The sequence below is a fragment of the Carassius gibelio genome, chromosome A6, assembly GCF_023724105.1.
Source record: "Carassius gibelio isolate Cgi1373 ecotype wild population from Czech Republic chromosome A6, carGib1.2-hapl.c, whole genome shotgun sequence".
Classification (NCBI taxonomy): Eukaryota; Metazoa; Chordata; class Actinopteri; order Cypriniformes; family Cyprinidae; genus Carassius; species Carassius gibelio.
Genome location: NC_068376.1, coordinates 10,793,706 through 10,809,395, shown reverse-complemented (window position 1 = coordinate 10,809,395; position 15,690 = coordinate 10,793,706). Strand labels below are relative to the sequence as shown.

At 35.3% G+C, this 15,690-nt stretch overlaps 1 protein-coding gene across 2 annotated transcripts in view; it reads left to right on the top strand.

The window, feature by feature from the left end:
- The window catches only part of plxnb1b (plexin b1b), a 57,154-nt gene that overhangs the window by 23,344 nt on the left and 18,120 nt on the right, over positions 1–15,690 (top strand). For both annotated transcript variants that reach the window (XM_052599338.1, XM_052599339.1), the window contains exons 2-17: positions 2,470–2,541; positions 2,791–3,934; positions 4,784–4,966; positions 6,072–6,200; positions 7,365–7,465; positions 7,567–7,699; positions 7,930–8,086; positions 8,809–8,917; positions 9,031–9,139; positions 9,927–10,811; positions 11,650–11,784; positions 11,893–12,015; positions 13,380–13,470; positions 13,881–14,038; positions 14,593–14,744; positions 15,480–15,585. In XM_052599338.1, the coding sequence (XP_052455298.1) occupies positions 2,801–3,934; positions 4,784–4,966; positions 6,072–6,200; positions 7,365–7,465; positions 7,567–7,699; positions 7,930–8,086; positions 8,809–8,917; positions 9,031–9,139; positions 9,927–10,811; positions 11,650–11,784; positions 11,893–12,015; positions 13,380–13,470; positions 13,881–14,038; positions 14,593–14,744; positions 15,480–15,585 (3,705 nt within the window). In that variant the 5' untranslated portion in view covers positions 2,470–2,541; positions 2,791–2,800. The remainder of the gene's footprint in view (positions 1–2,469; positions 2,542–2,790; positions 3,935–4,783; positions 4,967–6,071; positions 6,201–7,364; positions 7,466–7,566; positions 7,700–7,929; positions 8,087–8,808; positions 8,918–9,030; positions 9,140–9,926; positions 10,812–11,649; positions 11,785–11,892; positions 12,016–13,379; positions 13,471–13,880; positions 14,039–14,592; positions 14,745–15,479; positions 15,586–15,690) is intronic.

The following is a 15,690-nucleotide window of genomic DNA, read 5'->3' as shown; positions in this document are numbered from 1 at the left end:
TACCGTAAGCTTTTTCTGAAAACATCAGGTAAAATAGAATATTTTAGGGCATTAATGATTAATGTTTTACTATGCTATTTCTAATAAGTGAATGTACAAGTAAATGTACACAAGCAAACCAATGATAACAGGATAGCACAATATACACTTTGTTGTAAATAGCCAACTGAATCTCATAAATTATAAGATTGAATGTAAAGAATAACTTTCTATCATTTGTTGTGTATATATATATATATATATATATATATATATATATATATATATATATATATATATATATATATATATATATATATATATATATATATATATATACGTTATTTTCACATATTTCAACTTTATTGTACACTGTTTCCATTCTCGTCAAAATAGTCTGAGTTCCTGCTTCTATGAAACCCCTCCCTCAGAATTACTCAATAAGGCTCAGATTGGTTAGTTTACGTTGTCCAGAAACATCATGCCCCCTTACCATTATGTGTAGCTGCGTAAAAAAAAAAAAGGGTTATTGATGTCACAAACCAGGGAAGAAGCTTGTTGTCAGTGTGGCCAAGTCCGCAGATTTTACGTGGAATTGGGCTACTTTAACACTGTTGCCGTGGGTTGTTTTTCATGTCCGTGGGTTGAAGCGACTCCAATAATGTGATATTTAGCCATTGGAATGTGAATTTTAACCCCTGGAACGCGATTTTTACTGGGGGAGCCCCCACCGAAACTCGATTGGGATAGTATTGAGTATCAATTGGGTGGGTTTTGTGGTGAAAACCTGGCAACCCTGCTTGTTGTATCAGCCTTTTTTTGTAGTCATTAAACAATGATTTCTTGAAAAGAAAATCTCTCTTGACATTGATTGAACTTCGTAACTTTACAGACATTTTTTATGTTCTAAACGCAACATTACACACTAACTGAAGTTAAAAAAAGAGAAATCACAACCAAACTGCCCTCTTCTAGAGATGTGTACTCATCTGAACTTAAAGCGCACACACATAAGGCCCACTCAGATACAGCTCACAAAATCAGGCCTTTGCTATGTGTAAGCTGTTGTGCAACAATTGCCCCATTGTAAAAACAAAAATGCACTGCATGATCAAAAACGTAGGTGAGATAATTATTTTTTCTTTGAAAAATATCTAGAAAATTCTTCCCTTCCACCACTATAAATAACTACTTGATAAAAAGAAGGCTTCAAAAAGATCGGTATCGCATTGGCAGATACTGTTTCCTGTGATCAACAATCGGTGATCGACTCAAAATCTGGATAGGAACACCTTTCATTTCTTTTAATGCTTTCAGACTTTTTTAAATGTATTTCAAAATAAAAGAACAAGTCATCTTATAGGATTTGGATTTATTAAGTTCACTTAAAGTTAATTTCAAAAGCCTTGCTGTCTTTGCAAATTATATAGGGATTAGGGAAAATATTTCAGCATTAAAAAGCAGTTAAGCTTAGTTCTGTTCAAATGTGACAGCAGTATTTTTCAAAACACTGAATGAGAAATTAATACTAGTTATATTGAAAAAATTACACAGGGCAACATTTTATGTTCTCAAATGTCCCGCAAATGGTGTATTTAAGGAATTTATTAGATATTTTCAAGTATTTGATGTAATGAAATCATTTTTACATTTAATGAATTAGTCAAGGCTGGTGATGAATTTCAATAGCATGGAGAGTTGCTTTTATGATGCACAGTTAATTTAAACAGTCTGTCATGTCTTAAGATGGATGTTAACTTTAATTTATTCGTTCACGTATAACAAATATGCTTCAAAATTAAATTAATTGCTAATTAAAATACTATCGTAAGCCTGTAAATAATTTTTAAAATGGTGAAAAATAATTGTCAGTCATTAAAATTTTTTTTTTACACATTTTATGTATTAGAACTTTATTTTTCATTTTGCTTGCTAAGCTGTTTTCTTGATCTTAATTATATGATGTCATTATGTTGCTGTCCTGCCACCATCCAATCACTGCATTACTAATTGTGGTTTTGAGAACATCAACACTAAGTAATCTCGGACAACTTAATCCAGATAATTTTCATCAAATCTGGTAACTTGTTTGAAAAACCAAATTAGCAAGAGATCAGTTATCATGATTAAAAGGTCTAATACCAGTGTACTTACATAGTAACTCCTCAGGAACTGTCCACTTAATATAAAGTGAATATTCTGGGCACCAACCACAATTTATATGTAAAGCCTAACTTACTGGCCGCAGCTGTGTAACAGAGTAATTACGTGATCAATCTAATATAAACTGTAACATTTGTATTTACACATACCATTCAGTGGTTTGTTTGTTTGCGCTGTAGATACTATGTTCCAATGTGTACTTACACTGTGGTTTCCTACTAGTACACATCTAGTTACTATGTAAGTACACAGGTATTAGGGACACTTATTAAGTGGAACCAGGTTTTTTTTTTTAAACCATGCTCTCTCTTCCTGTTTGTGTTATAGGTTTAGCCGATGGGGACGTGTATTTGATTGTGTTTTGTGTGTATGCACGTTGCCCCTGCAGATCAAACCCTGGTAAGAAACTTTTTTCAACAATCTCTCTGTTTTGCTCTTTCTCTGATTACAGTAAATGAAACGTTAATTTGTCATTTTTATATTGTGACATGCTGTGACATGACACATGTGGCATCATTTCTTGATTTGTGTTGTTTTAATAACATTTTCAATATTTACACTGATGATTAAATAATTGGGGTTGTTATTATGACGTAGTTTTCACTGTTTTTTCTTTCTCTTTTATCCTCTTTCTCTCTTTGCTCTCAGATTAGTTGACATGCCACCTGGGATGGTGTGTGTGTTCTCTTCTCTTTTCTCCATATTGTGTTGCGTGGTCACCCAGAGCTCTGCTTCTTCCAGCCATCACCCCACTTTCTTGCGCAATGACACCTACTTCGAGCACCTGGCTTTGCATCCTGATCCTAAATTGGGTCGGGTCTATTTAGGTGCCCGTGATCGGCTTTACCAGCTTTCTTTCGACCTTCAGCTTGAGGCAGAGGAAGAGACGGGGCCTGTGATAGATAGCCGTGACTGCCTGCCCCCAATTAGTGACACAAACTGCCCACAGGCAAAACTGACCAATAACCACAACAAGCTACTACTCGTAGATCCTTATAGTCAGGAGCTCATCAGTTGTGGAAGTGTTTATCAAGGAATATGTCAGAAACGAAGTTTGGATTCAGTGGGGAAAGTGCTTTTCTCTGCAGAGAGGCCTGTGGATACGCAGTATGTGGCGGCTAATGACCCCGATGTCTCAACAGTAGGACTTGTGGCGCTCACAAGAGGCCGTGGGAAACAACAGCCAGTGCTGTTTGTGGGGCGGGGTTACACAAACAGCCAACCACCAATATCTACTCGAAACTTAGTTATGGAGCCTGTTTTCTCATATGAAGAAACTTCAAAGTTAGCGGTGGCTGGGAGGCTTTCTGAGTATGACCACCATTTTATAACATCATTTACCCATCGCTCATATGTCTACTTCATGTTCTATCGGAGGGACTTACAATCACCATCGAGAGAATATCGCACATATGTTTCCCGTATGTGTTTGGATGATATCGCATATTATTCATATGTAGAAGTTCCGTTAAGCTGTCGTTCAGCTGGAGGAAAGAAGTATAACCTTCTACAAGCTCTACATGTAGGTCTCCCAAAGTCAGATGAGGGTTTGGGGAAAGAAAGCACAGCTGGTTTGGGACAAGAGGTCCTTTTGGGGGTGTTTTCGAGCCATTACGCTTCTTCCAGTCGGCCAAACGAAGAGTCCGCAGTATGTGTGTTTTCACTTGAGCAAGTGGATAAACGTATCAGTGCTACAAGAGATCTGTGCTACACTGAAATGGGTCGTGTAGATGGACAGGAGGTTGCATACATCGAGTATGAAGTCAAATCAAACTGTGCCAATCTTCCAGCGGTGAGTTTACTGCTTCAGACAACAGTTGTGAAGCTTCCAAGTCCCACTGTTACAAACTTAAAAGCATTTTCTTTAGAGAAACCCAGTCTAAAAATGATAGAACATACCCTTCCCGATCACAACTCTTCACTGGAAATCCATTTTACTACTAGGTGTAATATGGCAATGTGTCTCTTTTGACCACTAGATCTTAATACCATGTACAAACAGAGCCTACATTATCCAGTAACGGGAAATGATATATTGGTTGGTTACTGAGGTTGTAGTATCAGATCCTGCATCACTGTATCCCTGAACATAGCAGCTGACCTCTTCAGGGGAAGTAAAACTACAATTGAACAAGGCTTCATTCTATGATGACGTCAGAATTCCAACACCCCAGTTGTGTAGCCATAATTAAATATTCTAAATTGGTCCAGAAAGGGTACCTAACAGTTATTTAAAATATCAGTAAGGAAAATGATAAAAGATATAATTCTAATATGCTGATTAATTATGGTTGTGCTGCTTAATAAAAAGTGGAAACATTTTTTTTGATGAACAAAATTCAAATACAAACGGTCTTGGACATTTTTTATACATTGTTGCTTAATAAAAGTTTCAATTTATTTTAACAACAACAGCAACAACAGAAACGATTTTTTAAATGCTATGTATAGTTTTATGTAGGCTTGAGATGATATAAACTAACCTTTACTCCTTTTATATTACTGTGTAGAAGTGTGCAAAACATCATTTTTATGTTGACTTTATACCTTTAAATGTATTTGACATGACAGTCAAATTTATATGTTGTAGACCATATTGAGTTAAGCTTTGTTTTAATCTTTGACTCGTCTCTCTCTATAGAACACTTTGGATGCTTACCCATGTGGCTCTGATCACACCCCTAGTCCAATGGCAAGTCGGGTGCTTGTGGAAGCTGAGACAATTTTTGACAGTCCGTCTGTCCGTCTCACTGCTGTCGCTGTGAGTGTAAGGGAGGAACATACCATTGCCTTTCTAGGAGACTCCCAAGGAAACTTACACAAGGTATAGAAACGTTTTCAAGGAGTGATGTGTACACTTCTAGTCAACTTTTATAATCATATAATTGTATGCAGTTCATCCATTATTCTTCTCTTTTCTGAGGCAAACATACTTCAGTTGAATTTGCATTAGGTTGTAAATAAGGCTGGTTATTTTGGAGGAGAAACTCATGAAAATATGAGATTATCTTTAATTATTAAGTAATAATAAAATTTTGAGGAGAAACCCACCATCTGATGTTAAGTGCATCATTATGAATGGAAGTGCATTTAATTCCCACTTCATTAACATAGAACCTGAGGCTTCAATAGTTATCATCAGTATTTTATGCATTTTCTCTTTTTCAGTATACCTAATATGTCAATATACAGTCCTGAATTATGTGACACAGTTAACTTGGAGCAGTCTTTTACTAATGTTACAGAGGTGTTCTATATTTATGTAGACTTAAGGTATTAAAACCTAAGTTAAATCCTAAACTAAAGAAATAGAAAGCGTCAATTTTGCCATAGTTGATATGTAAAACTTTATTATTAGTTAGTGGGAGTGTGTCTCACTGTTTTAATAAGCAAAGTCTTTGTGGGATAATTGCGTAAAAGTAATGCATGGTACAGTATAGCCATTGTTATGTATCCATCATGTAATTATCATAAAACATTAACATATAATTAACCCATCTCTTTATGCATATGTTTAGTGCAGCTTGGTGGAAATTATGAATTCGCAGTGGATGTGATATTTAATATGGGATGTGTGATCCTCATTCTGTTTCAGCCCAGATTTGGGCCCCTGCTATGCCATGTTGTCTACAAAAGAAAGCTTCAAAATCAAAATCAAAATAAATATACATAAATAAATAAGGGTGATATACGACTATTTTAATGCTTAGTCTTTTAGTAAAATAAAAAAAAACTGCACTCAAAAAACAAAACAAAAAATACACAGCTGTTGTAGTCCACCACTTTGCAATACCTACTTCAAAATGTGATCCGAGATAAAAGAGGTTTGAGTAGTGATATCAGGAGTAACTGGTCAGCTCTCTTCCAGCTCTGTTCCATATGCTGTCTCATGGTGTGTTGTATGTTTCACTTGTTTGTGTTTTATCCAGGTGTATCTTGGGCCAAAGGGTGAGGTGGAAGAATATGCAGTGATCTCCATCCACCCCAGTGCACCAATAAGCAGAGAGCTCAGGCTTGACCATCAAGAGAACCATCTTTACATCTTGACAAGTAACATGGTAACTACCACATTACTGAAGAGGAACTTGGAGTGTCAGTGTTGTGATTTGTTGACAACGTAGTTCTTTATTGATCATGCATAATTAATCAAATGAAACCTGATGTAAACAAAACTGAACAAAAACCTTAATATTAAAAGGGTAGTTCACCCCAAAATGAACTATTTCATCATTTACTCAACCCTCTCATGTTGTTCCAAACTTGTATGGCTTTCTGTCTTCTGTGGATCACAAAAGAAGATATATCTGTATCATTACATGATATTTCAGTTTCATGTTGATATATCTCTGAAGTTTAGTGCAGTTTTGCAGTCTAGTGCAGTGTGAAGATTTTAATGCAAACAGTTGCGGCTAGTTGCAGTTGCAGACTTTAAGAATTAGCAGGCCGTGATCGCTGTCATTCTTGAATATAAGGCTTTTGACTGATCAAGCTCATAAATCATGCAAATATATTCAAATGATACACAGGAAGGCAGAAGAATAGGTTTCTGTCTTGCTGGTTTGGTGCAGGGACTATAAGGAAAAAAGAGTTGGGCTCACACAGAGCAATTAAAGGTAATCGCAACCCTGTACAAAACAAAAAAAAAACCTTTTCAAATAAGAGATTTCTGAGCCGTACAATCCAGCATATGTTGATGCTAAAACTATTTTAATGATATTGCTTTAAGACATTAGAAAAGCAACATATGAAGAAGCTTGAATTTGCACACCTCTAGGGAAAAAAACTGAATTTAAAAACTCTGTTTAAACAAATGATAACGTCGATCAGGTTTCTGACAAACATAGCTGTGCTTACGAGAAAAACAATGTACTGCTTCTCTGATCAGAAATCACAAATTGAAATCTAATTGATTAGGTAATATTGGGAATATATTAACAAAAATGGTCAGTATAATGGAATTAAATGTGTGTGTGTGTGTGTAATTTACAGGTCAAACATTTGGAATAATTACGTTTTTCTATTCTCACTAATACTGCATTTGCTTGATTAAAACTATAGTAAAACTGTAATAATATGAGCTATTATAACAATTCAAATTATTTATTCAGTGTGAAGGCACATAGACTTGGTAAATCTATCTGTAGTATATAATTTTGTCATTATTTGCATTTCCCTGCTGTTTTTATTCATTCATTATCATTTTTATTACTGTGCTCCCACAGCTAGAGAAGAGGCCTGTAGCGGAGTGTGAAAAGTATTTGGATTGTCAGTCCTGCCTGTTGGCTCATGATCCATATTGTGGCTGGTGTGTTCTGGAGGGGAAGTAAGTTCATATTGGGAAAGAACCTCATGTACAGAATGTTTTATTTTGAATAGTTGGTCACTTGAACTTGAACATTGTGTCTTTGTGTCTTTGTGCATCAGGTGTGGGCTTCGTAGCGAGTGTGCGCGTGGGGATCAGAAAGATCAGTGGCTTTGGAGCTTTGATATAGATCAACAATGCCTGAGCGTGACGTTTCTCAATCCATCCAACATCAGCCGAGAGGAGAGGAGAAATGTATGTTTCACATATTAACACATTTTAAAAAAAGTTCCTTTTTAAAAAGTTAATTTGGTAGTACACATTACATGATAAAAAAACAAAGATGCATATATTTATATAAGCTTAGTTCACAGTGACCATTATTGAGCACAGAAACAACAATAACCAACTCTGCAGTTCTTAAAAATCCTAATTGATTTTGTCTCTTATTCCACCTCTCTCTATATTTCTTTTGCTCCTTTTAGATCTCTTTATCCATCCCTGGGCTTCCCAGTCTGGAACAAGGAGAGCATTACTCTTGTGTCTTCCAGGACAGGTCAAGTTTAGCTGTGGTCACAGAGAGTGGTGTCACTTGCTCTTCTCCACATGTTTATACATTGCCATCGGTGTCACCTGGTCAAGGTGAGAATATTGCTAGCTAATTTTCACATTTGTGAATGTATGTTTAACAAATTAGTTTTGACACAGGAGGCCTGGACAATAAGACATCAAAAACCTAATAGAAATAAAAATGGTTTAGTGTTTCATGAACCATACAATCCAGCAAAAGGTTAACAAATTTAATTACATTGCTTGAAGAAAAGCAACATTATATATGAAGAAGCTTGAATTTGCACACCTATATAGGGAAGTTGAATCGAATGTTTGAATGCTTCTAGACAAATAGGAGAAATGTATAAATTATATTACTTGATGTTCCATTATACATTTAGTAATAAAGGGATAGTTTACCTACAAATGAAAGTATTCACCCTCAGGTTGTTTCAAAGCAGTTTGCACTTCTTTCTTCACAAAAGATAATAAAAAAAAAAGTGTTTTTGTTTTGTTTTGAGTTGCACAGTAGAACAAAAAGTCATACAAATATGGAACAATGTGACGGTGACACTTCCCATCCCATTTCAAAAACCACCACAAATATTTTCAGCTGAAATCATTTAAACCAACCAAGATCTACGAGATGAAATCCCAACGAGTTCAAACTTGCCTTGTAGTATACGTGTCATTAAAGATGAACCAGAGAGACACAAATGATAAGATGAAAGTGAGAAGCCCAAACAGTCATGGTTGTATAACAATCACCAGAATCTCTTCATGCTAATCTTCTTCTCTTCCTTCTGAATCAGATTTTTTCACAGTCACGCTCTCTCTTCGGTTCCATGATGTTGTTGTGACTTCTCAGGAATTCACCTTTTATGATTGCACAGCAGTCAAACAGCTTGCAGGAAGCATGCCGTGAGTTACAAAAACAGCACATATTCTGGGCACAAAAAAACGGAATTCTACACTTATTAAAGCTCTGTCACGAGAAAAAGAAAATCCAATTTGGATGCCCTTTTCTTTTGCAGCTGCCATGGTTGTGTGCAGAGTCGCTGGGGATGCAACTGGTGTGTAAACCAACATATGTGTACCCACAAGGCTGTGTGCGATAAGGGACTGATCATCTATAATGAACATGTAAGTCATTACATCCTCAGAAGTGCCTTCTTTCTATGCTTTAGGTTTGTTGTGTTGGGAAACTATCTGTCTCAAACATGAGAACAGTGTTTTCTGCAGAATTCTGTGAATAATTGGTAAAATAGAATGCATTTTACCAGTTTATTCAAAGAACCAGGAGGCAGATCCACAAAATATTCTTAAGGAGCTATGCATGCTATCTTTCTTATCTTTTCCTTCTCACACATTTTAAATCACAAAGTGCTTGCTTCATAGACAGACAAATATATTGCTATACAATAAGACACAACACTCTGACAATTGAGATTTTTTTTTTTTAGATATTTGAGAATTTGAGTATTTCTTTTTGATAATAATTTATATTTAGAGTTTTAAGATCTGCAGCTAGCTGCCTATATTTTGGATAGAAAAACAAGCTGCCTATATTTTTTACATGTCTTTTATAATTTACTCATAGTAATTTGTCATGTTTTGGGAAATTGAAAATGTAATTGACTAAAATGTTCAATTATTCCTGTAATGTGTTCATTATACTTTTAAAAGAATAAAACACAAATTTCGGCATTGGTAAGGCTAACATGCACTGCAAACATAATTGTAAGTTGTCCACGTTTGCAGCAGCATTCTGTTAGGAATATCACAGCTTGAGAATTCAAAGCCATGTTTCATAAATCAAAAAAAAATTTTTTTTTACCTGGGTATTAATTTGTAATGCTTCCTATAACCATCTATCTTTATTTAATTGTACTATTGTGCCTCTCTTGGTTTTCCCTGCACTTCTCACTAGTGGAAATCTCTGCCCACCTTACCTCCTGCAACCAAAGCCTCTGGAGCTGCATTCACAACCTCACCAGTCACAACACACAAAATCCCTGAAACCATGGCTCATACTAAACCTTCGACTACTGCCGCTGCAATAACTGAAACTATAACTACTGTACTGGAATCATTAACCTCTTCTGCACCCGTGAAACCAGCATCATCAACTAAGATTTCTTCCACTTTTAAGCCGTCTGCTGCACCTACAAGTGCCTTTCTCCCCTCTTCCACAGCTGAGCCCACAGTACAGCCAGCTTCCACACTCTCTCTGCTAGATGAGATCCTCTCAGAAAAAGAGCTTCTTGTTACAGATACTGAATCAGTGGCTCTGAGGGAGACAGACACTGATGTGGTTACTCTTGCAAGTTTGGCAGATGTTGTAAAAACTGAGTTGCCATCAGTCATCGACGCTGCTGAGGAGCAAAGGATATCACTGGCTGAAACCAAATTGCCACCACTAATGGAGCCAGCCACACAAGATAGCTTGCTTACCAGCACCCCTCACAATTTGGCAGAAATGCTCAGTTTGATAAATGAAACCCAAACAACAGTTTTTCCTTCAAATCCAGAACCAAACGGGTCTGATTCTGAAACCAGTGACTTTTTGTCTATATCTGAGAGAGTGTCACCTGCCGTGCCTTCAGAGAATAGGATAATTACTGACCGTCAAGAGGCTCACCTGGCTCCAGAGGAAACTGAGGAGGTGGATCAGGTAGAGAACGACAACGCAACATTTTCTGCTGCCACAGTCTTATCAGGGGATGGAGATTCAGACAGTGATCCCCCGGTATACCTCCATTTGCGAAGTGCAGACATAGATGCTGATTACCAGTATGACTCTGCAGATTTACAGGTGAGTCCAAACATCTAGACCTGATACAAAGTCATAACTAAAAACGAAACAAAGAAGAGTATGTTTTTCTGTCTTACTTGCAATGTACTTTCTTAGTTTGGAATATAAAAAAATATTTTTAAAATCCTGTAAATACTCTCATATTTATTTGATTTACACTTGTATAATACAAAGTACAAGGTATACAGTATAGTAATTACATTACAGTATACTAGTATGATGATGAATATGTCTGGAGAAGCATCAAGAAGCATTATGAATTGTTTTTACAGCTAATAAAACAGGAGATTGCATATATATATATATATAGATATGTATATATATATGTTTTTATATTAGTTTAAGTTGTTTAAATTTTAGGTTTGTGAAGTACTTGTTTAATTTTAAAGCATTTTATTTCAGCAAGGTAAAGCATTTATTCAGTGTTTTATTCTACAACAACAGAAAAGATGGTAAAATTCTCGAACATTTACTATCTCCATCTTCGTGATATTTCTATTATGTATGTCTATTATGTGTTTCTGGTTATGTAGTTGAACATTAGGAGTAAATATTTAAATAAAATGATTAAACTGATTCCGATAATACACATTTCGTCATTTGGTCACTTGCATCTAATGGCAACTCAAATTATAACCCAGTAAGAACTGCAGAATTTAGTTTTAAAATGTATTAGAATTTATTGTTTTGCTTACTTTTTTTTTTTTTTAAATCTTTTATCCCTTAAATCCCATTCTCCTTCTCCTTTTCACTGGATGATGCGACATAATAACATTCACTCTCATACATGCTTGTGTGTGGTAACATAATTGAACTGTTTTTCTTTTTTTTTAATCAGGCTGATGAAGGCACGTTTGTCAATTGGGGGGCATCTGCCTGCCCATGTGTGGAGAAGATTCAAGGATCCTCTCTGCTCCCTGTCTTAACTCAGAGAAAAATCTCTCTGCTGGCCCGCAACTTGCATCTTTACCAGGTAGAAATAAACAAACAAAACACACACTTCTTTCTGAACTGAAAAATATATACATATCCATTTATAAAAAAAGAAAAAAAAAAGATTTTGAAACACACTTGTGCCTAGGATAAAGAGCTGGCATACGAGTGTGTAATGGTGATCGAGGGGCAAACTGTGGTGGTCGATGCAGATGTGACGCTGAATGAGGAAAACCCTTTGCTGTTTGACATCACCTGTCATGCTCACCAGGTACCTCAACAACATAATTCAGAGCATGATTTGTGAGTAGTATGTAAGCATGTTATGAGGCCCTTATATTATAATACACAAAATCCATACTCTATTCTAGTAAAAAAAAAGTGCACATTTTGAATGTCTCTCTGATCCAACACACCTAATTCAGCTCATCATCTCATTATTAGAGACTGCTAGACTCGGGTTATGTATACACTTATCCAGATAAAAAATGAAAATGCAAAAAAATTTTTTTTATATACATTTTGGACTTTCGTTCACACTAAAAAGGCATTTTTGGCCTGCAAGATTTTTAAAGACACTTTTCTAAATTATTCATGCATGAAATGCTGAATAAGTGTGACCTGGATGCAGAAAGTGGTGAGATATTTTGGTAGCACTCTAAATAAAGCCTTTATGTATAATGCATTAGGAAATTAAATGAAATGGATCCATTGATAACAATATACACTCAATATACACATAATTCCTATACTCAACTCACCCTAAGAAGACAATCATTCATCATTTAACATTTTAATTGACGTTATAATGGTATTCATAATGTTCGTTGTAAAGCATTATCATTTTTCTGAAATAATTGTAACCAAACTTAAAATGCATTTGTAACCACACTTAAAATGCATTGTAGCATTTGTTTTTCATTTGTTTTAATTCAATATACCTTCTAAAGGTGAATACCTACTATAAGTATTATAATGTATTAGAAGTGGGGTTACAATTATTCATGGGATTATACAATGCATTATAAGGAGCATTATGAGGTATTATTAATGCATTAAAACTACTTTTAAAATGCATTATAAGGCTTTAAGTTTAGTGTTACCAATGTTTTGATGGAAGAAAAGTGTGAGAACTTTATTATGTCTGGTCTCCCAGTAATCATCTCAGTGCTAGCATTTATTACGTTTTTTTATCTGAGATGATTTGAGTGTTTTCTGATGTTTCGGTGTGGATGAGAAATTTTGGAAATACTCAAATCTTCTTGTGTGTATGAAGAGCATTTTGAAATGACGTTTTCTAGATGTCACTTTGAATTGTGTGTGACTGATGAGGAAGACATCCAAAATGTGCAGTGGTGGGGGTCCCTAGGACAGGTTTGAGAAGCACTGCTCCAATATTTACTATATAGAGGTGTAGCCAGGCACGCACATGCTCCAAAATGTGTCTCGTCTCCCTGTTATTTACTTTAGTTCCTGGTTACTTCTCTATAGTGCTGTCTAAGTAAAGGCAAAAGCCCACAACAATAATTAAAGAAGAAAACAATAACTATGTAGTAGGTTTAAATGCATGTGTGTTCTGTGAGGAAAGACTGCAGTTTGCAAATATCATTGTTACTCAAAATTTCTTTTCTGTAGTATTTTTATGCAGATCCAGTTAGAGAGTATAATGCCATGGTGTATGTGAAGAGAAAAGACACTTTTCATATTGACAGCACCGACCTTTATGGTGAGTATAATTTGTTGTTGATGCTCATGATGAGCTGTGTTTGTGCAAAATACACAGACATATATAATTTTTTATTGTCTTATTAGCCCATTAAATACATATAAGGTCCTGGCACTTTCCATTAAAACAAATATATTTTTTAAACCTTTATATTGTATGATTTTAAATGGTTTAGTAGCAATAGTCATTAATTAAGTATAAATATGAAAAGATAATGGAACATAAAAAATGCCTTTATTTTCTCGATTAATGTCTCCCCTCTGTGTGCCTTTGGCCGGAGAATCTGTTTGTGTTTTTAGAATGCCAAATGTAAAAATGTAGTTACTGAACCTCACTCTTATGTATGAATTTGAAGTCTATTTCGTCTGTATTTTAACTATGTTCTAACTGATATTCTTTGTCCATATCAGTGACGTTATATAACTGTTCAGTCGGGCACTTGGACTGTAGCCGCTGTCACACTGCAGATCAGAAGTACAACTGTGTGTGGTGTGGAGCCAGTTGTGTTTACAGAGAGTCCTGTTCCCAACACATCGAAATGACCTGTCCTGCTCCTCTCATTCATTTGGTTTGTTAAACAGTCTCAAACATGACTAAATACAGAATCTTTAGTGCATATGGAGTTTGTAACTTTTTAAAACTCTTTAATGCACAAATCTAAAATTAATTTTGCTTTAGCATACTGCTTATTATCGGATTGACTGAAACACATCCAAACCCTGGGTGTAAATGGGACCTCTATTCTTTTCATTCCCTCCTGACTCACTCTCTCTAAGAAACATTCTGACCCTACAGTTAACACACATAAACAGTCTAAGGTGGAGTGGAGCCTGTTTTCTGTGTGTATGACTCACAACACATAATACTGTACCATTCCAATGGCATTATATTCATAAATATAAGAAATACTTAATTAAATTAAGGTCATCTAGTAGAGTGTTTTCAATGCCAGGGTTGTGGTTTCGATTCCCAGGGAATGCTTTAATAGATTAAATGTATAACTTGAAAGTAATGTAAGTCACCTTGGATAAAATCCTCTTCCAAATATGTAAGTGTAAATGTGAATCTGTACCACCATATATAAAAAAAAACAATGCCTAAAGACTGGTTTTCTGTCCATAGGTGGAGCCTTTGTCAGGGTTAGTGGAAGGAGGCATTACTTTAACTGTTTCTGGGTCTAACTTGGGACAGAAAGCTCAGGACATCCTTCAGTCTGTGACTGTTGCAGGTGTGCCCTGCACTGTTATACCACATCTATATGAAATATCCTCCAGGTAAACACTCATACATTGTGTGCAAACTATTTAATTTTTTTTAAACTTCTCAAATAACATTACACTTCCATGAAATGCATATCAGATATTATATATCTGAATACATTCATATGTAAACATATACACATCTACACACACATTTACACGTGCTTAGTACACATACTTATACATGCCCATGCATATAGTATGCTAAGGTTTAGATGTAAATGCCTCAACTTGTACCTAAAGCCAGTGTTGGGGAAAGTTACTTTTAAAAGTAATGCATTGCAATATTACGTTACTCCCTAAAAAAGTAACTAATTACGTTACTTAGTTACTTTTTATGGAAAGGAATGCGTTACGTTACTTTTGCATTTCTTTTTAATTATGAGCAGGGCTTAATTGTTTTTAATATAAGAAGTACTATTTATAGCAAATGTGAAAGCCCTTTCACAGCAAAAATGGGTAATGAATAAACCTCGGGCTGAAGGAAAATAATGTGTTACTTTAATAGTTACTTGAAAGTATTCTGTTTTCATAACTCCCGTTACTTGTAATGCATTGCCCCCAACACTGCCTAAAGAACACTTAAGGAGTATATTATAGAACCAATGTGTCCTGCACCTAATAAGCATTGTTCTTTACAATATACAGTATTTGCAATTCACTGATTAAATAATTTTAAGAAGTGTTTGCCCATTTGCTTTGTCTCTGTGTGTCTTACACATCTGTTTATGCTTACTCTCTCTCTTTTAGAATTCTATGTACAACTACTGCAAGTGGAGAGGAGAAATCTGGTCACATCTCTGTGAAAGTGTCTGGCGGAGGCTTCGGCCTGTCCAGTCAGAGATTCAGCTTCCAGGTTAACTTGTATTTACTACTAATTACCAATATTATTATAAAAAGTTTTTTACCATTTCTTTTTTGTCTTTCCAAAAAAAAAAAATATATATATATATTGTCTTGA